Below are 25803 nucleotides of genomic sequence, written 5' to 3' on the forward strand. Positions count from 1 at the left end.
CCGTTCCGACCGAAGGCCGGTTGAATTGTGTCAACAAAATTATGGACGAGAAATGATCCAAACCCCGGGCGCAGCGCGCGCTCGATTGGTTGCGAAACAGTTCCATTATAATGCCATCCCTTCGGTGTGCTCTGGTTTTGGGGCTGGAAAGAAAAGCGAAAGACTGTCCTATTTTCTTGCCCCGGGGGGGAGGAGGATGGGCGGGGGGGTGGGCATAATAGAGGGAGCAAGGTCGAATAAAAATATGCATCCATACGGGGTCTGGGCACCAGTGGCCGTGGCAAGGTGGAAAGATAATTTTGCTGTTGCATACTCCAATGGACGATAATCAATTGAATCGGTCGTTAGAGAGAGCCTTACAAAAGGAGGGGAAGGTTGGAGGTGTCGGGGGGAGGGAGGGGGGGAAGGGGAAGGAATCCCTTGCATAAAGGGCTTGTTTGGCTTGATTTAATGACCAGCACGCTGGCAGGCTGGCAGGCCGGATCTCTTTTCGATAATGCCGAGGGATATAATAGGATTGGCCTCATAAACGGTGCCGAAAATCAATTCAATCACACCCTTTTTGTGTATTAGCTTCCTTACTCCACCCCCCGAGGCTCCAGGCTGTCCTACTTACGCGCGGACAATCGAAAAGCGTCCTGCAAAATTGGGACCCGGCTGTATTCTCTTAAGGCGGACGCTGGGAAAACCGAACGGAATCGTAACGAGCACCCGTTTGGTGGCAAAAGCAAGCCATCCCGGATTGTGCTTGACTTGAACCATTCGAACAAAAGCGCGTATTTAATCGCCGTAAAGGGGATTTACGCTTTGGGGGATAAACGTTTGTTCGTAAAGAAATGTTTATCTTATCATTGGCTGTTAATTTCGTGCAGGAACAGGAGAAGAGATTAGAATGAATTATCTCGAAACGATAGCTACTTTTGAAGCTTAAGCTGTGGCTTTGGCTAATTGAAACGAACGAACATAATTGCACTCGAACGATACGTTTACCGAGGGGTTAAACTATTCGCCAAAGTGTGTCTGCAGAGCGAATCGTATCGTGCAAACATAGGCACGAGTTTATGATGATATATGACTTTCTCCGGCCGCTCTCGGGTCAGGGTCGCGACATAATGGTTTGTTTGCAATTTATGCTGTGTTGCTCTTGTTTGCTTTGCATCCGTGCAGGCCCTTCTATTGATAGCCCATTTGCCAAAAATAGGGGCCGCAAGGGGGTCAAGAAGGTTTCGGTCTTCGGTGAACTTTTCGATTGGCTTTGGTGATAAATTCAAGAATTATTTTCCTATCCAAACGTCTCGCCTGGGCTGGGAACACACACGGGCCATGGCCAATGTGTACCATATTGCTTCGAACCAAATACCCTTAAACGATAATGTTCGTTTCTCAAAATATGTTGGCTAGAAATTGGTCTTTTCGTCGAATTGCTTCCAAGGCCGGTAGAGATGTGTCCTGTCTTAATGAGATTTTTCATGAGGACGCACCAACGAACTCACTCCATCTCAATTTGAACCTCCTCTGTCCATGTAGACGGCCTGAAGGGATTTTACGGACTGGGATGTTCGGTGCCGTTCTCATGACATGACTAGCCCCACCGGAGCCTGGCGAGTTCAATTCGCTAGAAGATGGTGAGATTACTGAACGGCTCGTATAGTTCATCATCGTTGCGGCACCACGCATCTGGGTTCAAAAATGCTACTGAAAATCTTCTTCTTCTTTCCCGGCACTACAACCTTGAAAGGTCTCTTCCTGCCCTTTCTGGCTTTCTATGCCTTGATTTTACCCGTAGCAAAGTAGTAAGCACTGAGAGGCGATCTTGATGGAATTTGAACCCCGGTCCTGCCGTGTGAAGACCCATAGGTCCGTCTCTGTCTCTCTCTGTCTCTGTCCGTTAATCTGTGTTGATTATCAAGACCACTGGTGATGCCATCATCTCTTCAGTTTAATGGTTAAATGCCGCTTGCATGACCCTTTCATAAGCTTCTGTTTCGTAGGATAGCTTAAACCCAATGATGTCGTTGTTATCCGCGTATACCAGGATCTGAATATAGAAGATGGTACCCGAAGTTTCCATCTCCGAGTCACGGATAGCTCTCACTAGCGCCAGACCGAATAGAAGATAGACAAGCCTATCTCGCTAGCGCAAGCTTCTGTTGATAGGGCCCTGAGAGTTTTCTATACATTTTCACCTGACATGTGATGTTGATTATTATCATTCTTACAACGCTGGTAAGCTTGGTCAGGACTCCAAAAGAGCTCATATCGTGCCTGCTTTGCTATAGCTTTATTTACGGCTTAACCATTTGTTAAGTGAAAGTAGCACGACATTAAGTGAAGATCTGAAGGACAAGCCAAGCCAGATGATGCTAAGTATAATTCTAATATGGCACGATAGGACAAAGGTGATTGCCGCAGACCAAGAAAAAAGAAAAATCAGATAGCAAGTCCACGCTTCAGGAGGCTCGCCCAGGACATTCCAAGTATTCAAGACTAAATACCTAAACACCTCCCATGACAGACCCGACCATCTTCTCTAAACGTTTCTCGGTAATCATTCGAAAATTACCACAAAAAAATGCCCTCCGCTGATTGCGCCCGAAGGTAGAACTTCCCCGATTCAAGGTGTTTCCGGGTGCCAACAATCAAACAAAAAAAAAAAGGTCACTCCCATTATCCCCAACAGCATCGATCCCCGGACCAGCGGGTTCCGCCATAAAGCTTTCTCCTTAATGAGAGCGTCCTTTCCCTCAGCTGAATGTAATTAAAAATTGAAATTATCATCAGCCTACCATAAATAAAAATCATTTACACCGTCACCGTCACCGTTTCCCGAGCACTCGGGTGGCGTGGGATTTCGAAGGTAAATAAACGGCAACCACAACCGGCAGCCCGGAAGTGGTTGAAGCACCTGTCAAACGGAATGAACACGCTCTGGAGCTGAGGCTGTTGTTAAATTTTAAGCATAATTTATTCATTTCCCCCCTTTGACACACACACTCGCTGGCCAGAAAAGATAAATCATTTCGTGCGCCACTCTAAAGGGAAACGCACCGTTATCGTTACTTTGCAAACTACAATAATGGAGTTCTTTCGCTAAAGCTGGTTGATAGTTTGGCGCATAGACCCCCCCACCGATGTACGCACGCGTATAATGGCCAATCACTTTGTCTCCAATGAGGCAAAGGCTTACTGCAGTTTATTTTATGCTGGTGCTGGTCTCTGCTCGGGTGGCGTCACCAGGAAGCGGCGCTAGATAAGCGAACCGAGAGGCTAAATTTCATCGGTTTCATTGTTTCGTTAAGCTTGCAGCCTCTATTCCACTACAAAACGGCAAGGCTCTGGCGCTGGGTTCCGGGAAAGGCTGCCATAAAACCGCCTGCGACTTCCAGTCGGAACATTGCCTGCCCTCACATTTCTCCATTCATTCATACTTGGTGGATGGTTGTAAATGTGCCAATGCTTTCCCGTGCCGTGACTCATACATGCTGCTGCTGCTGCTGCTGCCATGCGGAACGTTCCGAACGGTTCTTTGTCGTTTCTTGGCCGTGCTCATTCAGCACAATCTCAACGCCCTTCAGCATACTGTAGCTTTCACCACAAATGGAAATCTCAAATCATGAGGAAGACTAACATGACCTTCTCCTCGCTCTCCCTCACGGGTTTCGGGTCTCTTTCCCACCAGACACTCCCTGGTGGGTTCTAAAATCTTTGCCCGAAATGTGTTAAAATTCGTCCATTTGCTAGCCCCACAAGACACAAGCGCCCGAAGATTAGCTTCCCCCCCCCCCCCCATCGCTGGTGCGGCGTTGTTACAAAAATGACAAAATGGCCATCCGTGTGCCGTGTGTGGCGTGGCAGACAAAAACCAATATAAGTCAAACGGAACCATGCGGTCGGATGGTCGTTTTCCGGCTCGGTCACGTTCCGGAAGCGTCGTCGTGGTAGGACGGCCGGTGTCGTCAACGCACACAAATGATTCATAATGAAAACGACCGACCGACCGACCGAGGAACGGTGGAACCGTGCCGAAATTTACAACAAACTTCACTGCCTCGTTTTATTACATTCTCTCGGTTCCCCTTCCGCGTGCTTGCCCGCGTTCGCCTGGTTACTGCTTCTCAAGCAGAAGAAAGGTGCCTTTCTTAAGCGTCAAGCATACGGGCTGCGACCGATTCCATCTTGCCGGGACCTGCACGTGCCCGCGTATATGCAGAAAGCGTGCCGTAAAAGACGGTTTAAGCAACGCTTCATTGCGCTTCCAAGAGGGGTTTCTTCGTACACTTTAGCGCTTACTTGCTCCCTTTTCCCCGGCTGCGGGCGTCTATGGGGTGAAAAATTTGGATCCCGTACCTTTGTTTCCGCTTCGATTTTCCGCTCGGTTTCGGTTCCGGTATCGCGACCATATCGATTCGTTTGTCGCACAGCTTCCCCGTGCCTTGATGTCTGCTTGAACGGGGCGCAGTGGAGTTCTTCCTACCATCGACAACAACGGCTCAACCATTGTTTCTTGCTTGCCTTCCGTAGGTATCGCCGATAGATTTCATCAACGAGGCCATCCTCGAGCTGAAGAAGGAACGGTGCGGCGGTGGTGGCCGTGAGGGCGGAAGCTTCCAGTCGCCTTTTAGTAGCTTTATATCGTCACTGAATCCCATACGCAAACGATTCGATGAGGTAAGCCCGATCACTGCTGATCACACACACACACCAAAAAAAAAGCAACGCCATCTGCAAACGAAAACCGAATATCTGCATGTATTATACTGATTTTCTTCTTTTTTTTCTTTTCCTTCTTACCTTTCAATACGATACATCGATCGGAACGGCTCCAACGTAGACCAGCGCGTGGACCAACTATATTGTGCTCTCACAAGGTACACAAGACGAACGAAAAGCGGCCTTTGCATGTCTGTTGCGTGTTGCTATTTCATGCTGGAATATCGGAAACTTCAATGGTGCTAAAGAGATAGTGGATGGTCTGAAGTGAGTTGGTTTTTCCCTGTTTCCCATCACCATCATCATCATCATCATCATCATTTCAACCATTGATATTCTTCTAGCCCGACTTCGGCAAAGAAGATAGAAGAAGGGAAAGCTTTAAAAATGTTATTTATAACAGTAGCAGAGTGTAGAGTTCTTTTGAGTGGCAACGTTCGGCAACGAAGAATTTGGTGAAGAAGATTGGCAACACGGAACATCATTTAATTAGGCTCGAGAGGCTCCAACGGCCTGTAGAGTCCTCCAGTCCTCGCTTTTGTGTGGTCGTGTGTGTATGTGAGGTTGACGAGGTCGGTTATATTTTCACCTCGGTCAATTTTCTCTGCCAATTGGGCACTACTCACACAAAAGAAGCTTCCTTGCGTTTTCAAAGAGAGAAATGAGGAAGATTTGCATTTCAAATTCAATGGAGTTTGTTGTTGTTGTTTTTTCCCCCATTTCCTTTTTTCGGTCCTCCTTGAACCCGTCCTGAGCCTGCTGAGCCTACGGTAGAATCTCTAGTTCAGCTTCAAGCATCAACCGACCCGAAAGTCAAGTCAAGAGTCCTTGCCCGGGGAATGTCGGTTAAGTCGGTTACGCTTCTATCTACTTTAAATCGACACGATGCCCACTGGACGAGCCCGAGCCGCCTTCGCCAATGTCTTATTCTGTTGATGGTTTTTTTTTTTTGTTTGCCGTTTTTGTGTCGTGTCGGGAAAACAGCTCCAAGGGACAAACACCAACATCGACAGCGTGAACACCACAGGAAAGGACGCACCGGATGCAGGGGTTTCTTTCGGCCTCCAGCAGCATTTGACCGTTGTAGGCCGGCGGAAACTACTTGCTTCCGTCGTCCAGCTACATCGAGCGTCGGTGAAGGAGAAAACCATCGCCCGGTACACAACACAGCCTCGGGTGAAGGGACGGCATTCTTGCCGGGCGAAGCAGCCGCTCACTCTATTCTTCTGCCCCTCCGCCGATCCGTTGTTGGGTGTTTTTCTTTTCAATCTGTGTTAACCATCACCTCTGCAGGACGTATCTTCCGGGCGGGACCTCACTTCCCAAAAGGCTCGCCCTCTGACGCTTCTCTGAGTGGACATTATTCGGTTACGCTTTCCACTGGTGTCCTGTCGAGCGAGTGGTTGGCTGGCTATTTTTTCCCCCAACGAAAGCAGTCTATAAATGTGAATTATAATTTCATTATCCAATCGGGTCACCGCTACTTCCATTGGATGCCTTTCTGGTTCATTGGCAAACACAACGAGGAGAACGAAGAAAAAAAATCACTCACTAGAGGGCGCGCCATTTCTCGACATTGGTGCTTTTTTACGGACAGTTGACCGTGGCCCGGCGCCATTTTCATGGGAAATTGGCGGGACCGTACCAATCACCTCACTCTTTTTTTGGCAACGGTTACGGTTTTCTATAACGATTCGGGGTCCACTCTCTTTGGGCGCTTTATTTATAGATCAATCAAAAAGGAAGCATTCTGGACGTCGGCCACGGATCGCACGGGACGGAACACGGTGTACGAGTTTCTTACGACCGTGTTCGATAGCTTCGAGTATGATAATGCGGTTACGCGGGCCCTGGTAGGTTCCTTCTCTCACTCTCCATCTCTGATGGCCGTTAAATAGTAATAGCTTTGGTACGTTGAAATCCTTCCTTCCCCCAAAACAAGGCCATACCCACGTGTCGCATGATACCGTACTTCCGGAACCACGTCGAGGAGATCAAAACGCTGCTACTGACCGTGCCCCAGTCCACGGACGTCGGTGACCACCCGGTGGAGAAGTATTTCCTCGGCGAGGTGAAAGCGCTACCACTGCGGGAGGATGAAGAGTTCGTTGCGCGACTACTGCCACTGGCATTGCCGATCGATTACCGGGTGCGGACACCGGTTCCCACCGATGTCCCGCCGGACATCCCGTCGGACGAATCGACCGAACCGCTGCTTCTGCCCGACGAACGGGACGAGTCGCGGGGCGGTGTGACAGCGGCGGAGGAGGATCGCGAAGAGCTGGTGGAGCAGATACAGATGAGGGCGGAACCGGCCGTCAGTCGGCTGGGCGCGTTCATCGAGCACCATGACCAGCTGTGCCGGGAGCTACCGCACAGCCTACTGGAGTACCTACGGGCGGCGGCCAACAGCCCGCGCCAAACGAAAACCCCGCTCTACATCTACCAGCCCTCGAACCTGCAGGAACAGGAGGAGGACTACGAGGTGGAGATCGGCAACTACAATCCGGTGCAGCCACTGTTCTACGACCACGGGATCAGCATCATACCGCTCTCGTCGAAGCAAACCAACGCCATCGATCATCACATCCTGCAGGTGGGTAGATATCGGGCGGTTGGGTTCTGTTTGGGTTCAACCTACGTGATGCGCGATAGAATCCTTTGTTTATGAAGACATTACACGTGTCCATCAATGGTACGGGAGAAACTTTTATGGAGCAGGATGAGCACGTGCTCGATGGGTTTGTGCATAAAGGGAGCGTGCTACGGCAGATAGAAGACCCCCAATATATCAGCCTTAACGGAGCATTAACGTAATGAATGTCAAAAGTTAGTCAAAAGACGATGCTTTTGCTGCACCCGCACGTGAGATGAGTTCATCACTAAGTATTGGGGGGGGGGGGGGGGGGGGGGGTAAAGGTGGATAAGAAAAAAGTTGCTCTGGTGTGTTGGACGATGTAAGTGTTCCAGCTGGAATAGGACTTAATCGAGGGACTCAACCTTGATTGCCTTAACGTCTAAATTTAGGCAACCTTTAAGCACTGCTACGAACTTTTTCGAACATAAAATTGCACTTTTAACTCGCTGCAATGCCACATGGAGGTGCAATTAGCGTATCCATTTATAAAACCCCACCAGACTCGAGTCCTCCTCATCAATCAGCTCAAAGACCACGCACACATTCCCAGCGAGAAGAATCAGCTACTTAGTCAAATTGAATGCGACTACTCCGAGCGTCGATCGATGTAAAATATGAAAAGGTTTCTCTCTTTCTCTCTCTCTCCTTCCATCAACAATCGATCATTCCCGTCCCGTTCCCATTCCCGTCTCCCCCCCACACCGGTTAGTACTTGGCGCCAGAGTTGATGCGAAGCGAAATTGATATTGGCCCTGCCGATACACTGCACTGCACTGACGCCAATTTGTGTTGCACGAATGCGGCCGGAACTGGCGGAACCGAGCGATAACACTTGGCGTCCACATTCCACACTTCCACTTCCGCAGGGAATGTGTCCCCGGGAATGTTGAAATTTATTACGCCAATATTTCACCCGATGATGGCGCGGCAAAAGCAAACGCCGGACATGCGGACGACTGTGTCCGGCCAGGCGCGGCCCGAACTGTGAAAGCGCTCACAGCTTCCGGAATCAATTACGGACGATGACGGTGGTGGACGGTGTACGCGCGAGCGAGAGCCATTCCATTCTACGCATCATTTATCGTCCAGTTATTAGATGTATCATTATGATAAGATCATGCCAGGCCTTGGGCTCGGTTCTCGAATGTCCAGAATCCGTGTGCGTATCGTTCGTTCGTTCGTTCGGGCAAAGCTATCGTTCACATTCACGCCGAGGTTCAAGTGGTGCCACTCAATGGCCACTCGATTGGCCAAAGTTCTTCACAGCACACACACAAACACACGCCCATTCCTCCAAGCTGTACGGTAAACAAAGACCGTCTAACCGAGGCAAGCGACACCTGTCAGTTCGGGCAAGGGCGAGCCGTTAGTATTCATACCTGCTAGTGACTCCATTGCGATGAAGAGTACGCCACACTATTGTTACTCACAGGTACGCCTGTGTCAGTGTGTGTGTGTGTGTACGGTCCTTGAGCAAGCGTCACCAGCAACAAACGCTGAAACCTCGTCCGAACGCTATTTGTCACAGTTTTTCGAACTCTGCGGGGCATTGCCACAGTTATTTCGCCAGACCCCGTCCACAACACTCTCCTCACGGGGCAGTCACATCACATCAATCCCATTTGTCGGTACGCTACCGATGTGTTTCGCACGTTTGTGTGTGTGCGGCTTGTGTGCTCGTGTGCGTTTATAAACCGACATCAATTTCAATCATCGCAAATATCGAATTATTGTGTGACCTACATTAATGTCCTTAACGTCGTACCATCATTACCCGAACCCGTGCCCACCACGGGTGGTACGCCATGCGCGTGTGTGAGTGTGTCTCTGTAGAGAAAGAGAGAGAGAGGGAGAGAGAGGCAATGGTTATGCGATGGGCTCGGTAGTGCCTGGCGGCGATTTAATGAATTACAAATTATGGCATTTTCCCGTACCGCATGCCGATACGGGGGCAAACGGGGACAACATTCAATCATTTTGGCTTGCCGTGTGCGTGGCTTGCCACCACCGCCACCACCACCACCGTACCATAAATACATATCAATACATTATGGGGCTTCGCTCTCTTCACGGCAGATCCTGCACCATGGCACCACGTGTGTACTGTGGGAACCGGAGACACCGTCGGACCGGTCGTCCTACGTATACCTGCGGCTAGAGCGCTCCTGTTCGTTCGTTTCGTGGCAGCGGACGGCCTGGCGGCGAATCAAATCCCAACAAGGTACATTCCATTAGCAAACCGACCCCGACCGCACATGGGACTCACGCTCGCTTCTCGCTTCGCCCCAATTTGCTTCACACACAATTTTTAGACTTTAGCCTTAACGTCAACCCGGAGGAGATAGTGGCGTGGAAGTTTGCCAATCGCTATGCATCGAACGTCGGCGAGCTGGAGGGCCAGTGCCAGAACCTGGACGAGGGCATGCTGGATCTCGGCACGATCAAGGAAATCAATATGGGCTCGCGGAACCACGAGTACGACGCGGAGATACTGGCGGCCGGCAAGCGCTTCGGTCTCACGCACGTCGAGTGCTGCGTGACGCTGCTGTACGGTAACTCGGCGAGCGAAAACCGGATACTGTGCATCCTCTGCCCGCCGATGCTGTGCCGGGCGTGGTACGTCGGGCTGAACTGGATGCTGCGCGGCATCCGGCGGCAGCAGATACTCATCGACCGGTCGATGCTGTGGCTGAAGGAGCTGTACATACAGCTGTACTTCGAGGAGGGCGCATGCAGCGAACCGAGCGTGGCCGATGCTATCAAAGCGTTCGGCGGTCGCTGTTACGGCCTGTCATCCATCAAGTCGTGGTCCGGCTCGCAGATAAATGATGCGAGCGAGCCCAGCCCTGCCGTCACGAAGAAGGACTCGTCGACGACCAAAATACGCAAGAAGCGATCCGTTGCTAACTTGCTCACCCAAACCGCCAACCCGACCGGAAGTGGGAGTGGCAGTGGAGGCGGTAGCGGTAGTGGAGGCGACACAACGCCTTCCGATACGATGCTGCTGGACACGCGCGACTACCGGACGCGGTCCATCGAGCGACGGCGCGAACGGAACGGCTCGAACGATCAGCTCTGGCAGAACGTGAAGCATCTTCGCATCGGGTCGGTCACCTACGATACTCAATTAGATTTTTTAAGCTTCGTCTCACTGTATCGATCGTTTAGGTAAGGCCACAGCTCTTGGTCTTGGTTAGTTGCCCGTCGAGTCAACCTAACGCCATCCTTCTCCGTTCTTCCCTCAGCCTAATTGCACGACAGGACCTGCGTGATATTTTCGACCAGCTCTCGGTGACCACCATATCGCGGACGACGCTGAACGGGGAGAAGAGCCGAAGTGCTCCAGAGCTATCGGAAGCCATGGTCAAGAAAAAGATCGGTAAGACCCCCCTTAGGTTCCCAACGTGCCATTCAGCTAACCGTTCCCTCCCTTCGCAGGACTTTTGACACGCAATTGCTCACTGGATATGGATCTGACCGAGGCGAAACACACGCAGAAAAAGTATTTCGACGCAATAGCGGCCTCGAGCATCGCACACATTGCCGCCAGCAACGATTTCCTGTCGTGCAGCAACAAGGTTATCACGATATCGACGCTGAAAAAGTTTCTCGAAACGCGCCAGATGGAAATCAAAACCGATGAGGATGTGAAAGCCATTATACAGGTAAATTGCATTACCGGCTCTCTCTCTCTCTCTCTCTCTCTCTCTCTCTCTCTCTCTCTCTCTCTCTCTCACACACACACACACACTTGCTCGATGCGATTAATTTGCTCTTCGTTACATCACTAGCGTCACGAACCGGAGGCGGCACATCGCATCGAAAACTGTCTCAGCTTTGAAGGATTCGCCCGGTACATGATCGATAAGGACAACTACGCGTTTCTGAGTGAAATCATGCCGGAAAGCACCTACATGAACCTGCCGATGTCCCACTACTACATTGCGTCCTCGCACAATACGTACCTCACCGGGCATCAGCTCAAGGGTGAAAGCTCGGTCGAGCTGTACAGTCAGGTGCTGCTAACAGGTTTGTTCCTCAGTTCTGATGCTTTGGCCAGAATCCTGGATCCTGCAGGGCTAACCTATATCCGCTCCGGTCACAGGTGCACGCTGCGTTGAGCTCGATTGCTGGGATGGCGACGATGGTACGCCGGTCATCTACCATGGGCACACGTTCACCACCAAGATTCCCTTCCGAGCCGTCGTAGAAGCAATAAATAAATCTGCCTTCATTCAATCTTCCTACCCCGTGATACTTTCCATCGAGAACCACTGCTCGGTGCAGCAGCAGCAACGGATGGCTAACATATTTCAGGTGCGTCAGCTTCGTGTTAAGGTGGCTCAGTCAGCACCAATAACACTTCGTTCCATTGCAGGCAATCTTTGGTGAGAAGCTGGTGACTAACTTCATGTTCGATCAGGACTACAGCGATGAACCGTACCTACCGTCGCCGCTATCGCTCAAGCACAAGATACTGATCAAAAACAAAAAGCTTATCGTCGAAATACCGGCAACCTTATCAACCGGTTTAACGTAAGTATCCGGTGAAGAGCCTTCTTGCCATAAAAGCTAGCTGTGATCTTACACGTCGACAACTTGCCATTGCAGACGACAGAACACCTTCAAACAATCGAATTTATCCAGCAGAGCCAGTTCAATTATATCAAACACTAGCGGTAGTTCGCTGAATGAAGAGTTTAGCGATGACGAGTACGAGGATGATGACGATTTTGACAATATTGATGGTAAGTTCCACATTTGTGCCACCGCCTTCCGTTTAATCTCTCACTAATTCGCTCGTTCACTTTTACCGGCAGAAAAAACATATCATACAACTTGGGGATCAATAGAAGATAAGTATAGGCATAGTGTGTGCCATTCCAACATCACGCCGACAAAGTCGAAAGTCCAAGACCAGGACGAACGATCCCGCAAGCGCAGCAACCAGATTGCCCGAGAGCTCTCCGACCTGGTGATTTACGTGCAAGCAATAAAATTTCGCGGCCTGAACCCCTACAGCCCGCACAACTCAATACGTGCCAACCCGAAGCAGCAGCAGCAGCAGCAGCAGCAGCAGCAGCAGCAACAGCAACAGAACCAGCAAAGTCAGCAGAATCTGCCGACTGGTCAGCAAATCTCGCAACAGCAGCAGAATGTGCTGAAGACGAGCGGGTCCGTCGTGACCGTTGGGAGCATCCTGAAGAACAGCTCCGGCGACACGCTCAGCTTGCCCTCGTCCAGCCATCTGTCGGACAGCTTGTCGCTGAGCTACGATGCTGCCAGCATCAGTGGCAGCGAATCGCATCTGCCCCCGTTATCGAACTCGACTCGAAACCGCACTCTACCGAACGCGAACCATCCGTGCTACCAGTGTTCCTCGATCAACGAGGCTAGTGCGAAGAAACTGTGCCGGAAGGACCCGCTGGGACTGATCGCACACACCGAGTCGCAGCTGATGCGCACCTACCCGGCCGGCTTGCGGATAGACTCGTCCAACTTTAATCCGGTGTTCTTCTGGGCATTCGGCATACAGATGGTGGCGCTCAACTACCAAACCGAGGACATTCCCATGCACATCAACAAGGCAATGTTCGAGGAAAACAATAGCTGCGGGTACGTGCGGAAACCGGATGTGCTGTGGAACCGGTCGCATCTGATGTACCGACGGTACAGCCCGCTGGAGAAAGAGTTCGACGGGCTGCACGTGACGCAGCTCGTGCTGAACATCGTGTCGGGCCAGTACCTGAACCAGTCCAGCCTGTACTCGAGCACGTTCGTGGAGATCGAGCTGCTCGGGATACCGGTCGACTGTGGCAAGCGCAAGACGAAGATCATCCGCAAGAACTCGTTCAACCCGCTCTGGAACGAAACGTTCTACTTCAAGATCATGTTTCACGATCTGGCGTTCCTCAAGTTTAGCGTGTACGATGCGGAAACTGGGCTCGTGATCGCGCAACGTGTGATATCGCTCAAGTGCATTCGGCCCGGCTATCGGCACGTGCGGCTCCGGTCGCCCACGAACCAACCACTCAACATGGCCTCACTGTTTGTGTACACGCGCGTCGAGGAAGAGAGCCTCGACCGATCGTACGACGAGATCGACGAGCAGTATCTGCAGCAGCGGGGCGAGAAAAATCGTAGCGGCCGTGGAAATAACAGTGGCAGCGACGGCGGTGATGTGCCCGTACTGTTCGAGGCGAGTCGACTGGACGTGGCCAACAGTCTGGAGAGCAAGGTGCCGCAGCTGAAGCGAAAAATGTTTTTTCTCACCGTGTACGACGTGGTGCCGGACAAACCGTACACGATCCTGAAGATCACACAGGAAAGCACAACGAAGGACGTGCTGACGCAGGCGATGCAGAAGATGAACAAGTCGGCGCAGGACATGTCCAACTTCATACTCATCGAGGAGGTGTACCGGGGCTGGGAGAAGAAGGACCGGCTGCTCCCACCGAGCCAGCGCGTACTCGACATGACGGAGAAACCGCTCCAGGCGCAAGGCCACTGGAAGGGTGAGGGACGCTTCATTCTGAAGAAGATCGGCAATGATCCGAGCAGCCGTGCCTGGGTTACGTCCATCCGGCGAACGACCGATCGGCGTGCCTCGATCGCTGCCACTATGGCCGGAGCGGTAGGCGGAGCGGCCGGTGCTGCTGGCACCGGAAAGGAACCCACGGCGGATGATCTGCTAGCGCTCGAGAACGTGGACAACTTCCTCGTGTGCGTGTACAATGTGTCGCAGGACATCCCGTACGCGATCTTGCGTGTGCCGATGAAGTCCACCGCACAGGACGTGTTGGCGCAGGCGCTGCTGAAAGCCCGCCGGCTCGACAACCCGAACAACTTTGTGCTGGTGGAGGAGCTCAACTACAGCAACAAGAGCAACGACACGATGCAGCGCATCCTGCTGGACGACGAGAATGTGTACGTGACGCAAGCGAACTGGAAAACGATCGGTCGCTTCGTCATCCACGAGCGCAGCCAGCTAACGCCGTCGACGATCCGCAAAACGATCCTGCCGATCGAGAAGATTAGCCGCGGGTTTAGCATCAGCCGTGGATCTTCGTCCTCCTCTACCTCGGTACACTCGCTAGCGTCCAAATCACCGATCCAGGTCGCGCTGAGTGATCCTACCGCCTCTTCGTCACGCTTCAAATCACGATCGGCCGGAGCTCACGAATCGGCATCCGGATCCGGATCGGGCGTGGGGACAAAGTCACGCCACCATGGCCACGGACGGACAAAGTTTTGCTCGGAAAAGGACACCTCGTTCTCGAGCACCAGTGCCGGGAATGCTGGGTCCAAGTCGGTCAACCGGCGGGAGGTTCACTCGGAGGGTGAAACGCTCAGCGACGAGGAAACGAAGGAATCGGACATTATGTCAACGATGTCCCGGTTCAAGCGTATGTCGATCAAGAAGCTAAAGTCCTGGAAATCGTAACTCGGTACCTCGTGGAGCGTTCCGTTCCTTTCGGCGAAGGCTAGCTAAACACCCGGAAGAGGAAGTGAACACAGTGCACAAACGCAAAGTTGCGCCACGTTACTTACTTTTCTCTCTCACACACACACACACACACATGGCAGCAGAGCTGCAACCAAACTTCTAAGCAAAACAAACACCTATACTCTAGGAACTCGTTTTACTGCTATCAGCTACACGCACGCGCACAACACACCCATCTATTGCTACACTATTATATCGCGCTTGCGTTTGTAAAAGGCTTTAAGCTTCGAAGGCGGCAAAGGAGCGAGATGAAAAGAAAATGGCGCGCTTGGTTCTTGCTTCAATCACTAGGACATTTGATAGCACGATACCGCCTCCAGTAGGATTATGTACACACACACAGACTCACATTCACACCTATGTCTTGTAAGGGTAGGACCATCCCCAAACTACTGTTTCCTGTGATTTTGTGCCCATCTTCACGCTGTTCTTCACGCCCTCCACCTCCCCATGTTTTAATCGAACGAATGGCTAGTAGCAGCAGCAGCAGCAATATTATGAAGGGAAACGGCGCGCACAACTACACGCGATTATTATAGGCATAACTCTAGGCGCACAACATTGGCAAGCGGGTGGCGTGCGTGGAGCGTGGCGTACGGAGAAGGAACAAACAGTCGTAGCATATTCTAATCATGTTCTCACACTAACTCTCACCTCACCCCACGGTTAAAACTAGCCTGTCTGATATGCAAACAAATTAACAAACTCGTTTTGCGACACTATGATAGATTCAATGTCCGTGCTAAACAGCAACCAAAAAAAAAAAACAAAATAAAGATGGCGACCGTAGTACTTTAGCGCATGGGACGCTGACAGTTGACGAAGATATATGATAGTACTAGCAGTAATTGAAACAGTAATCTTAAACCCCACTCATCCGTGGAAGAAGGCAGAAAATAATAAGAAAGAATAATAGCAACAAGAGAAAGCAACACACCCACACACACACACACACGCATGTTGATAACACGTTAATAAATATTTAATAAGCTAGCGTGGAGAGTTCCGGAAACCGAGTCCAAAACACACAAACACACAAAAAAAAAGATATATTGGAGGCAGGAGGAAAACACTATAGAATAGAAGTGAAAGTGCAGTAATAATATCAAGATGATAACAAAAAAAATAACTAATGGACGGAAAGAAACGAAGGAAAAACAATCGTCGGGAAGTGTATGCACAGAAGGCAGAAGAAACAAACCATGTGATAATAAAAAGAAAGAAAGTTTAAATTGGATATACATTTTTGAAGTATCAGATTGACCTATTCTTTCAAAACCAACTAACTAAAGAACATTGAACGAATAGTAGGAAAGTAGGAGGGAAAAAGTGTTATATTTTGTATACACCTACTTACAGAAACACACACGCACACTACCACCACACAGGCACACCATATCCATACACAGGCTCGCTCTCTCTGCAAAACAGGAGGGACAGTTATACAAACAAAAAACACGAACCAAAAAAATACATATTCTCCATAGTGTACCGTAGTAGCAAAACGATTCATTGTTGTTGGAAGAACTTGCTCTTGTTGTATATCAAACCGATTGAACCACGTGTACAATATTCCCGTAGGAGAAAAGAAAAGTAAACGGAAACCCCAAAAAATACACGCCATAGACGCCATTGTAAAGCTACATTTTATCATCATCGGGGAGCCATAAATTAACTCAACAACCACAACAACAACAAACAAACACAAAATAACAAAATGGAATGAAACCATATCCACAAAAGAATAAAGGGGACAACCACAACCAAACACAACAATAACAAACAAAAAAACAAAGCAAATAACATGCGAAATATACACTCAAATAGTGAAAAAAAAATGAATTACTAGTAGTGAATAAAACAAAAAAGCTGCTTCATTTTAATAACATTTTGCAAAAACAAACCCCCCCCCGAAAAAAAAAAAGGAGCAAATTAACTGTAAAATTCTTCAGCCCAGGTGGCACGGGTGGCAGCAGCGTTAGCCACCGCTATCTGTTCTTTCTTCCCAAACAGACAAACAAAAAACCGCCAATTGCCGCCAATGTTAATAGAGGAGTTCTCTTTTTTAACTTGTTGTTCAAATGAGAAAAGTAAGCACAAAAAAAAATAATCAAACCTAACAAAGCAAAGCAAAGCAAAGAAAGAAGAAGAAGAAGAAAGAATACATACACAAAGAAACCAAAACAAACGAGCAAAGAAATATAGAAGTTAAACGTATTTGAAGAAAATAATTAACTAATGCGCTTTACTTTCATTTAATGAAAACAAGAGAAAACAAACAAACGTAACGTAGATAACTTAGATGCATCGCGGGGTCGATTGATACTAGCATAGTGTACTGTTCATAACAAGTAGTCAACCCCCACTCCCTCCCCCCTTTACCACCCACCCTCCACCCACTTTCCCCCACATATCCCTTGTGATCAAAAAACGTACACATACAGCCCATATACAGTTATAGCTAAACACACCTGAACCACGACAAAAAAAGCCGAAAACAAGCCATATCCTACACCAGACCCGGTACTTCGAAAACGGACGAAGCATGGAGAAGCTTCGATAAAAGAAAGAAAAAAGAAAACCCACAAAAAACAAAGAAACGGCACAAGAAAACCAACAAGCTAACCCACTAACAAATTAACAAATTTAGCGTTACACGGAATTGAAAAGCAAAGGAAAATAAAATACATAACAGTTTATTCTTGATGTTTATATGTGTCAATCTGAGATTTGTACGAATATTTATATACAACACATTATGGAGCGATCACACGAGGAAAAAGCTCGCGACAAAATGCTCGAGACAAGAAAACGAAAGAGGGAAAGCAACACCGAAACACACACACACACGTGCACAAACAAAAATACACACGTCACACACATGCATAAAACGATAAGGGGTAACAAACAAAAAACAAAAAAATGGGAAACTTCCCGCAAGCAATGCATTAGTTGTTGCAAGTTGCAAAAATAATAAGAATAATAATAATAATAATAATACTAATATTAACAAATAAACTAATGAAAATAATGCAAAAAAAAACAAAACAAACAAACAAAACTAAATAAAAACAAAGTAATAAATATATCAGACATTATGATAAATTAATATTAACGGTAACGGATAACAATAGTAAAATGGAAAAAAAAACAAACACTAGTAGAGAGTAATTTAAAACTTAATAACAGTGCAGCAAGTGCAACAGGTTAGATTTTTTTAAATAATAAAACGAAAAACCAAATAAAATAAGACAACAATTCATTTCTTCAGGGTGTGGGCAGGAGAAATGCCAAAAACCACCACTGTTAATGGTCATCTAAGGACCCAACCGGGAATCGTCCTAGCAACCAATTCATCACACAAACACGTTAGCACACTTCTACACTTACCTTACTGCTGTTGTTCTGGACAGGCTGCTGAACTGGTGGAACACAAATTGGCCCCTTATTGGTCCCATTTAGTTTATTCCCGCTCGTTAGACCTTTTCTTTGTGAGGATGAACCTGTCGGTCTCTTTCTCAACTGTGTGCAGCGAAATGGTCCGTCGTTAGACTGACTCTGCTTTATTTTATCAACGCCTACCTTGATTTTAGAAACGGTTCAATCTACCAACAGCCTACTTTGCACCGGCAACTTCAAACAGTTGCTCAGCAAGCCCGGCGACACTTTCGGCACTTTCGCAATGCTTCAGCAATGCGGATGAGATCACCGTCTCGCCAAAGTAGGCGCCACTGATCGCACAGGCCATACTCCCGATCGTATCACAATCCCCACCGAGAGAGATGGCATACTCAAGCGTATTGCGGAACGATTTACGGTCCGTCTGAAAGGGCAAATTCTTTTAACGATCTCAAGCAGCAAATAATCGATCATTGGTACTTACGTCTTTCAGCAAATCCTGCGTGTGTCGCAGGAAGCAGTAAACGGCCGTTGGGACGGAGTATAACGCTGCCACACTGTGTCCCAACAGGTTCAACACATTCTCATCCGACGGTTCGATCTGGTTGGCTAGCAGTTTTTCCATATTCACCAGCTGTTTCTCGTACGCGTTCGGGTTTGCATCCAAATCGGGATCATTTTCCTGCTCTATTTTCACCATCTGCTGTTTCAGTTCGGCAAGGAACGTTTTCCAGCAGAATGGTTCGTTCGGATTCAGCAGCAGGCTCTGCCGGATAGCTAGTGCCTGCAGGATGGCACCGTTCACGCCGAGCACGTTGGTGTGTGTTACCTCGGACGATTCCTTTACCAACCGAACCAGCTCATCGATACTCTTGTTCACGCAGTACAGCGCCACTGGGGACACTCGCATCGCTGCACCATTGCCGAACGATCCACTGCCGTTGAACTGTGCCATGGCGGGACCCGTTGGGTCGGCAATCTTTGTTTGCCTCAATTTGCGGAACACTTCCCCTACCGCTGCACCGTACCCACGGTTCGGTTCTTTGAAGAACTCGACCACGTAGTTTTTTGCCAGCAGCTTCTGCGAATATCCTTTCGGGTCGAGGAACGTTTTCGCCGTCTGTATGGTCATTGCTGTGTCGTCCGTGTACTTTTTGTAAGGCGCTGCAAACGACAGAAATGGTATTTATTGTGGTATATCAAGGAAATTTAATCGAGGAGCTGGACGTGTACGTACCATTGAAAGCGGGTCCTTCGAGTTTGTCTAGGTTTTTCCTCAAAATTAATTTTGCTCCACTGTCCATGAGTTGACCTTCGAAAGGTGCTCCACAGCAATCGCCTACCAGCACACCCAGCAGGCTTCCCCGGAACTTGGATAACATTAGCGATTTTTCCAACATTGTTGTTTGGTTCAAGTGCACAATCGTACGCTAAAATGCACAATAAACTACACTGCTTTGATCCACCAAATTGGTTTAGTGCGCGCGAATCAGGCAAACCGGCAAAACTGTAGGTAAACAAACGCACCAGCTGATACAAATGCCCAGTGAAAATACTGCCACAATCACACAACAAACATTCCCATTTTTAAACTATTTCTGTTCTTTTGAAAGATTACAACTTTAAAAAAAAACTTACAATAATAACAAAAAGCTACTTTTGATTCATTTTTAGCTGTAGTACGCAACATCGCAAATCGCAAATTAATGAATATTTCGTTAAACTTTCTAAAGCATGTCTGCCCAATGAAAAATGTATGACACTGCTCCTGATACAAAACATTTCAACTGTCATCGCTCATCCGCAGCGTATGTAAATAAACAAAACATTCTGCATTCGGAACGCTACGGTTCTAAAATCGATACACCAGCCGTCCCTATGTGCCAATGTAAAGTCATTCCAATGTAACTGTGCTGTTTCAAACAATGACCGGATTCGTAGCAGTGCACACAGGTAACACGGACACCCGTTTCTACTACCACCCGGTATTAATGACCGTTTTACCGACTCGCTACTAGGTGCAGGGAACTTCCTCGATGAGACGCTGTACGAGCACGTATGCCGAGAGGCCTGCAGTCAAGCAGTGAACGTGCTGTACGCTGGCGGAACCGCGTTAGATGCTTGTGAGCGTGCCATCGTGTTACTGGAAAACTCGACCGCCACGAATGCGGGCATCGGTTCGAACCTAAACTGGGATCGACGGGTGGAGTGCGATGCGTGCATCATGGACGGTGCATCGTTACAGTTTGGAGCCTGCACCAATGTGACTGACGTGAAGAACCCGATAAGTCTGGCGCGCCACCTCTGCGAGAGACAATCAAAACTGCTCAGCTTCGGCCGGATACCACCGATGGTATTGGTGGGCCAGGGTGCGTCGGCGTACGCGCGCGAGATCGGACTACAGATGGTTCCTGCGGAGCATATGATCTCAGCCAATGCGGCTAAAAAGTACGACCACTACCGGTCACAAATCATGCAATACGAGGAAATCAATCGCTCGAAGCTTTCGCCGCTGGATACGGTCGGAGCGGTGTGTGTCGATGCGGAAGGGTCGATTGTGGCCGGTTGTAGTTCCGGCGGGTTGATGCTTAAGCTGAGTGGACGCGTAGGCCAGGCAGCAACGTACGGGGCTGGGTGTTGGGCGCTGATGGACGAAAATACCAGCATGTCGGCCGCCTCTTGTACGACCGGCAATGGGGAGTATCTGATGAAGACGCTGTTCGCCAAGGAACTGGTAGACGATCTGATCGGCTGCAACTGTCCCATCACATCCCAGCACATGACATACAAGAAGAAGCTGCTTGAATCGCCGTTCCTGTCAAAGCAGAAGGCAATCCATGCCGGGTCGCTTTCGATCATCTACAACACTGCCAGCGGGGATGGCGATCTGCTCTGGGCACACACGACCAACTCCATGTGCATCGGATTCATGTCAACTAAGCAGAAGAAACCGAAGGTACACCACCATGCCTCTGCGATGTAGTGATAGTAGCGTAGCATCCATCTGGCATTTTATTCCCTAATCCAACTCTTCCCCTTTCTTTTCACTCTTCTCTTTCGGCGGGACAGTTCGTTCTGTCGAAACTTCCACAGAATCTCACCTGTGGGACAAAGCCTGTCATCAATGGACACCATTTCAAGCTGATCTAGACCGTGGCGGGCACACCGAACAGTCTAATCTTCAAACCTAACGTGATTCGCAATCTGATAGAGTTACTAGTTAGTTTCACCAGAGAAATATAACCTGAGATGCTACCTTCCGATATTCCTTGTATAGAAATAAAGCCTGATAAGCCAAACGATTCAATTAAACCTACGAAATGCTAACCTGTACGTGTATGTGTGTGCTTTCTTCGCGTGTACCGTTCTACAGCACACGCCTGCACACCTACTTGAGAGTCTGATCCAGCATCTTTCGCTTTTTGGCGCATCGTTCTGCAGTATCGTCGGAAAAGGTTCCGGAATCCATGAGCCTTTTGTTGCCATTACTTTCGTCCCCGATCGGAGAGCTTGTAGCATGGTCGTCGCTGTTCTCGCTGTGGCTGCTGCTGGACTGGCGGCCATTGCTGTACACATCACCATCCTCATCCGTATCGTCCAATTCCGACAGATAGCCTGCATCACTGACTGTCGAATGTTTGGGCGTACAGCTCAGCGACGTGGATGACCGTGGCCGTGGCAGTGCATCGAACAGCAGCACCAGACAAATTGATTGGAGCTGGGTGTATTCGTAGCCAGTGGCACGCACTAGCCGGTCATTCCAGGCGGGTAAATTATTCACGTTTAACCGGGCAGCTGCCACACAGCCAGCCGCCAGCAGCGACGGTTTGATGTTGCAGAATTTTAAATGCTGCAACGTATTCTTCAGAATTATGTCACAGTTCTCGGTTATAGTTTCGGTAAACTGCTGCACGGAAGTCTGCTCAGTCTGCAAATCGCGCGGCATGCCGTCGTAATCCTCCTGGTCGAAACAGTACTGCGCGAATATGTCCAGAAAGGTTGACGCCGTGGGGATGGTGATGTGCCACTTGAAGTAGGTCAGTATGGCCACTTCCAGAGCGATAAAATCGGCCGGAGTGTATGTGTTCGCCAAAATCCCGTTCAACTTAGTCGGCGAAGGTACATTGGGCTCGTTTTCTTCGATTTTGCAGGCCAGATAAAGGCAGGTGAGGGCCACCAGATTCAAGGTGCGTTCCGCAATCATGTGATTGCACATTACCACGTCCAGCAGGTAAACAGCTGCAAACACACACAGGAGAAACTTAGTAAGATTGCTAGTTGCCAGTAGTGGACATCGGAATTTACCTAAGTGAACGGTAGCCCGACGATAAGATTGCTGTTCGCACACCTTCTCTATCAGCCCCACGGTCGCTTTTCGATGGATTAGCAGTGGCGAACCGAAGTGCACGGTCTCTCGGTTCTCTTCACATTCCTTCAGCGTTTGCAGGATGTCTTCATCGTACTCCGTGCAGTACACCGCATTGCAAAAAGTGTTCCAACGATCCATTATATTCCTTTATCTTGGCTCTATTTCAATTCAACCAAAGGATTCAGCATTGCGAATCAATCTTATCGTTCGTTTACAGCTCGCAATCAACCCAGAATCGAGATTTTCAACACACATCCAAACACGACGCAACACGACAAAGCACAGCACAAATCCACACACGACTAGTACAATTAGTATCGTTCCCAGAAAAACGGAGTGTTCATCGCCGGTCCGGTACAAATGGTCGCTTCAAAATGGCATCAACCGGCGGTCTGAATCGTTTCGTGAAACATTTCACTCGCGTGAACTGTGAAACTTTTCCGCATCAAAGCCGAAGTTTGACAGGTGTGCGGGCCGAAGTTTGACAGCCGTGAGGCAACGAGTTGGAATGGGCTGGAAGTGTCGCGGAAAGGAAAGGAAAGCAACAATAGATAAAAAAGCAGTTTTCTAAAATCGCGACCAACAAATTCGTGTGTGTGATCGTGGAAAAACTCGTCATCCCTGGGCCTGCCAGGTGCCTGTCCCCCGACCATGGAAAGACGGATCAAGCTGAAAACACTGAACGAACACATCACGTGCGAAATTTGTCGGGGCTACTTCATCGATGCGACGACCGTAACCGAGTGTTTACATACGTGTAAGCAATTGTTGGGGTGGCCCTTTGCGTGGTTGACCGAGATATTGCTGGTGTTAATCATCAACCCGGCGCGCGCGACCATTTTTCCCTTTGCTCTTGTTTTCAGTCTGCAAAAGCTGCCTAGTGAAACACTTAGAGGAAAACAATACCTGCCCAACGTGTGAAAATGTTATCCACCAGTCGCATCCGCTGCAGTACATCAGCTTCGACCGGACGATGCAGGACATCGTCTACAAGCTGGTGCCGAACCTTATGGACAGTAAGTGGCTCCGGCGGGAGAGGGTTTTACCGGTTTGCGGGACAAAGTAAACAACGGTCACCCATCCTTTCAGATGAAATGCAGCGGGAGCGAGAGTTTTACAAAACGCGGAACCTGCCCTGTCCGAAGGATATGCCGCAGGTGCACGACACCGACGATAAGGCGAACGAGCAGGCGCACCAGGAAGCGGACTACCACCGGCAGGACGAGCAGGTTAATGTGTGCCTCGAGTGTATCAGCGACAAGCTGCGCAACCTGAAGCGACGGTTCATCCGGTGTAGTTCGCAGGCCACCATAACGCACCTGAAGAAGTTCCTCGCGAAAAAAGTACTGAACGGTATCGACCGATACAAAGATGTGAGTGTGAGCAGACGGGAAAATCCATCCAAACTCGGAGAGAGCATGAAATCCATTTCCCCCCCTTTTCTTTCTCTCTTTTAGATCGACATCCTGTGCAATGACGAGCTGCTGGGAAAGGACCACACGTTAAAGTTTGTGTACGTGACGCGGTGGCGCTTTAAAGACCCACCGCTCCGATTACAGTATCGGCCCCGGGTTGATCTTTAAGCGTGTGTGCCTCGCGCGGTGCAACGATAGGGAAGTGCATTTTGCTATCTGTGCTCCCTCTCTTGTGCGTTTCAAAGAGATTGAAAGGGCCGGAGGGTGTGTAGATAAGAGATTTGTAGACGTGCGTGGGGTCGTGGTTTGTGGACAAGCGTTCGTCCCTCGGCAGTTGATGCGTAAACCCCGGAGCGTTGTGATATCAGGAAGGTTTTTGCGCCTCAATGGCGCCAAGTGTGGTAAGGGCAGGAGTAGGTGGAGGAGTCGGTGCTTTTGCATTTTTCCCCGCCTTTCCTTCCTTGTGTGTACCACCGAAATGTGCAACAAAGAAGATCGCATCGCATGGTCACGCATCGTGTTGAAGCGAACGAGCAAAAGGAGAAAGGTATAGAAAAGATTCGTTTTATGCATCTAGGATTTATATGTTTATGTGTTATTTAAGCAATGATTGTACATAAGGACGAGCTGCCCCGCGTGCCGCGCGTGTTTTGCACCCCGACGAGAAGGTTTTACACCGCAGCAGAACAAACAAACAAAAAAAGCAAAAGGACCGCGTTTTAGGCTGGTTGAGGCTGGCGATGAATGTGTACAGAACAAAACGGGGAACGGAACAAAGCGCGGCCATGGGGCAGCGGCAGTTTGCAGCAGTGCACCTCCGATGCACTTGTGCGTGTAATAATTCTCAATTTGCAAATAGAAGAAAGCCGACGACGGTAGGACGGAGGATATGTATGGAGCGCGACAGCGGGATCACACACAAGAGATCATTCAAAAGCATGACGTGTAGTAGAAAAGATGATCTGTATAAGTATTATAATAAATTTATATTCTAAAGACATTAAGCGATGGGGGTCTGCGTCGCTATCTTTCGATGAGGATGGGAGAAAGCTAGTGATGATGATGATACCCGGCAGCATATTTGACCCGCCGGCGCAACCTCCTATCGCTAAACCCAACCAGCGATTAGCTCTTATCGGCGTTCACGGTGCGATGGGTAGTAGGTCGGGCCTAATTATGCTCCTATCGGTTATGCTCGGCGTGTTTTAGGACAGTGCATGGTTGATACTGCTACGTCAATTAGCTGTTGCAGTGACCCAAGAAATATGTGTGCTCGATTCTATGAGAAAAGGGTTAGTTCTCGCGTAGTTTGATTAATTACTCGTTCAGACTGGTCATTCCTGTTCCGAACCGGTCACGGAATATGCTTTCCTGCCTGGCACTTGACTTCCGATCTGCGCGCCTACACACACCATTGAACCGGTTTCGATTCGGACCATGAGTACGAACTTCCTTCCCGCGTTTTACCTGGCGCTTAGCTAAAAGTATTTTTTTGGACTTCTGAACGAACCCCTTCACTAGAGAGTCACGGCCGTAGGAAGGAGAAATCGACTAGACGGACTGGCTGGATCGCGTGAGTCAATACAGACATACCTTCGTGGGGGCATTGGAGCCCATTGGCGCGATCGTGCGTTTAACAAAGTCAAGGTCCCTTCAGCCTCCATACACATTCATTGCGGCGGTGTGATTTGCACACACAGCGTTGTTTTGTTCATGTTTTCTTCAAGGTCGTCCGTTGCTGTGGCTCGGCGAAGCATTGTTCGTC

The 25803-nt window shown here is 49.2% G+C and overlaps 5 protein-coding genes across 13 annotated transcripts in view; 3 read left to right on the top strand and 2 right to left on the bottom strand.

The window, feature by feature from the left end:
• The window catches only part of LOC118507575 (1-phosphatidylinositol 4,5-bisphosphate phosphodiesterase epsilon-1-like), a 48307-nt gene extending 30215 nt beyond the window's left edge, over positions 1 to 18092 (top strand). For all 9 annotated transcript variants that reach the window (XM_036046225.1, XM_036046226.1, XM_036046224.1 and 6 more), the window contains exons 4-16: positions 4522 to 4668; positions 4832 to 4977; positions 6440 to 6563; positions 6653 to 7306; positions 9425 to 9569; positions 9661 to 10516; positions 10594 to 10727; positions 10787 to 11013; positions 11140 to 11377; positions 11454 to 11665; positions 11727 to 11884; positions 11960 to 12096; positions 12169 to 18092. In XM_036046225.1, the coding sequence (XP_035902118.1) occupies positions 4522 to 4668; positions 4832 to 4977; positions 6440 to 6563; positions 6653 to 7306; positions 9425 to 9569; positions 9661 to 10516; positions 10594 to 10727; positions 10787 to 11013; positions 11140 to 11377; positions 11454 to 11665; positions 11727 to 11884; positions 11960 to 12096; positions 12169 to 14792 (5802 nt within the window). In that variant the 3' untranslated portion in view covers positions 14793 to 18092. The remainder of the gene's footprint in view (positions 1 to 4521; positions 4669 to 4831; positions 4978 to 6439; positions 6564 to 6652; positions 7307 to 9424; positions 9570 to 9660; positions 10517 to 10593; positions 10728 to 10786; positions 11014 to 11139; positions 11378 to 11453; positions 11666 to 11726; positions 11885 to 11959; positions 12097 to 12168) is intronic.
• Positions 18093 to 18402: 310 nt separating this feature from the next.
• Positions 18403 to 19803, bottom strand: LOC118507589 (ADP-ribose glycohydrolase ARH3-like). Its single transcript, XM_036046252.1, has 3 exons — positions 19492 to 19803; positions 18739 to 19418; positions 18403 to 18678 (listed from the first exon to the last, which is right to left on the bottom strand). The coding sequence occupies exons 1-3, from the start codon at positions 19652 to 19654 to the stop codon at positions 18472 to 18474; spliced, it is 1050 nt and encodes a 349-aa protein (XP_035902145.1). The 5' UTR covers positions 19655 to 19803; the 3' UTR covers positions 18403 to 18471.
• Positions 19804 to 20049: 246 nt separating this feature from the next.
• LOC118507586 (threonine aspartase 1) lies at positions 20050 to 21581 on the top strand. The gene is made up of 3 exons (XM_036046248.1): positions 20050 to 20207; positions 20273 to 21210; positions 21324 to 21581. The coding sequence occupies exons 1-3, from the start codon at positions 20180 to 20182 to the stop codon at positions 21402 to 21404; spliced, it is 1047 nt and encodes a 348-aa protein (XP_035902141.1). The 5' UTR covers positions 20050 to 20179; the 3' UTR covers positions 21405 to 21581.
• Positions 21226 to 23012, bottom strand: LOC118507585 (cyclin-J). The gene is made up of 2 exons (XM_036046247.1): positions 22560 to 23012; positions 21226 to 22493 (listed from the first exon to the last, which is right to left on the bottom strand). Exons 1-2 carry the CDS (start codon positions 22759 to 22761, stop codon positions 21643 to 21645), a joined length of 1053 nt encoding a protein of 350 aa, XP_035902140.1. The 5' UTR covers positions 22762 to 23012; the 3' UTR covers positions 21226 to 21642.
• A 94-nt stretch (positions 23013 to 23106) lies between these two features.
• On the top strand, positions 23107 to 25042 carry LOC118507596 (polycomb group RING finger protein 3). Its single transcript, XM_036046264.1, has 4 exons — positions 23107 to 23380; positions 23487 to 23639; positions 23713 to 23996; positions 24081 to 25042. The coding sequence occupies exons 1-4, from the start codon at positions 23275 to 23277 to the stop codon at positions 24204 to 24206; spliced, it is 669 nt and encodes a 222-aa protein (XP_035902157.1). The 5' UTR covers positions 23107 to 23274; the 3' UTR covers positions 24207 to 25042.
• The last annotated feature ends 761 nt before the right edge of the window (positions 25043 to 25803 follow it).

This window comes from Anopheles stephensi, chromosome 2, assembly GCF_013141755.1.
Source record: "Anopheles stephensi strain Indian chromosome 2, UCI_ANSTEP_V1.0, whole genome shotgun sequence".
Taxonomy (NCBI): domain Eukaryota; kingdom Metazoa; phylum Arthropoda; class Insecta; order Diptera; family Culicidae; genus Anopheles; species Anopheles stephensi.

Excerpts from the sequence above, each read along its gene's own strand:
- LOC118507589 (XM_036046252.1), bottom strand. The coding sequence starts at position 19,654 with ATGTTGGAAAAATCGCTAATGTTATCCAAGTTCCGGGGAAGCCTGCTG. Across the intron at positions 19,419-19,491 it reads CGAAGGACCCGCTTTCAATG|CGCCTTACAAAAAGTACACG; the intron begins GTACGTACACGT and ends TGTCGTTTGCAG. Across the intron at positions 18,679-18,738 it reads CGCAGGATTTGCTGAAAGAC|ACGGACCGTAAATCGTTCCG; the intron begins GTAAGTACCAAT and ends TTGCCCTTTCAG.
- LOC118507586 (XM_036046248.1), top strand. The coding sequence starts at position 20,180 with ATGACCGGATTCGTAGCAGTGCACACAG. Across the intron at positions 20,208-20,272 it reads ATTCGTAGCAGTGCACACAG|GTGCAGGGAACTTCCTCGAT; the intron begins GTAACACGGACA and ends ACTCGCTACTAG. Across the intron at positions 21,211-21,323 it reads CTAAGCAGAAGAAACCGAAG|TTCGTTCTGTCGAAACTTCC; the intron begins GTACACCACCAT and ends TCGGCGGGACAG.
- LOC118507585 (XM_036046247.1), bottom strand. The coding sequence starts at position 22,761 with ATGGATCGTTGGAACACTTTTTGCAATGCGGTGTACTGCACGGAGTAC. Across the intron at positions 22,494-22,559 it reads TCGGGCTACCGTTCACTTAG|CTGTTTACCTGCTGGACGTG; the intron begins GTAAATTCCGAT and ends GTGTGTTTGCAG.
- LOC118507596 (XM_036046264.1), top strand. The coding sequence starts at position 23,275 with ATGGAAAGACGGATCAAGCTGAAAACACTGAACGAACACATCACGTGC. Across the intron at positions 23,381-23,486 it reads AACCGAGTGTTTACATACGT|TCTGCAAAAGCTGCCTAGTG; the intron begins GTAAGCAATTGT and ends TCTTGTTTTCAG. Across the intron at positions 23,997-24,080 it reads GTATCGACCGATACAAAGAT|ATCGACATCCTGTGCAATGA; the intron begins GTGAGTGTGAGC and ends TCTCTCTTTTAG.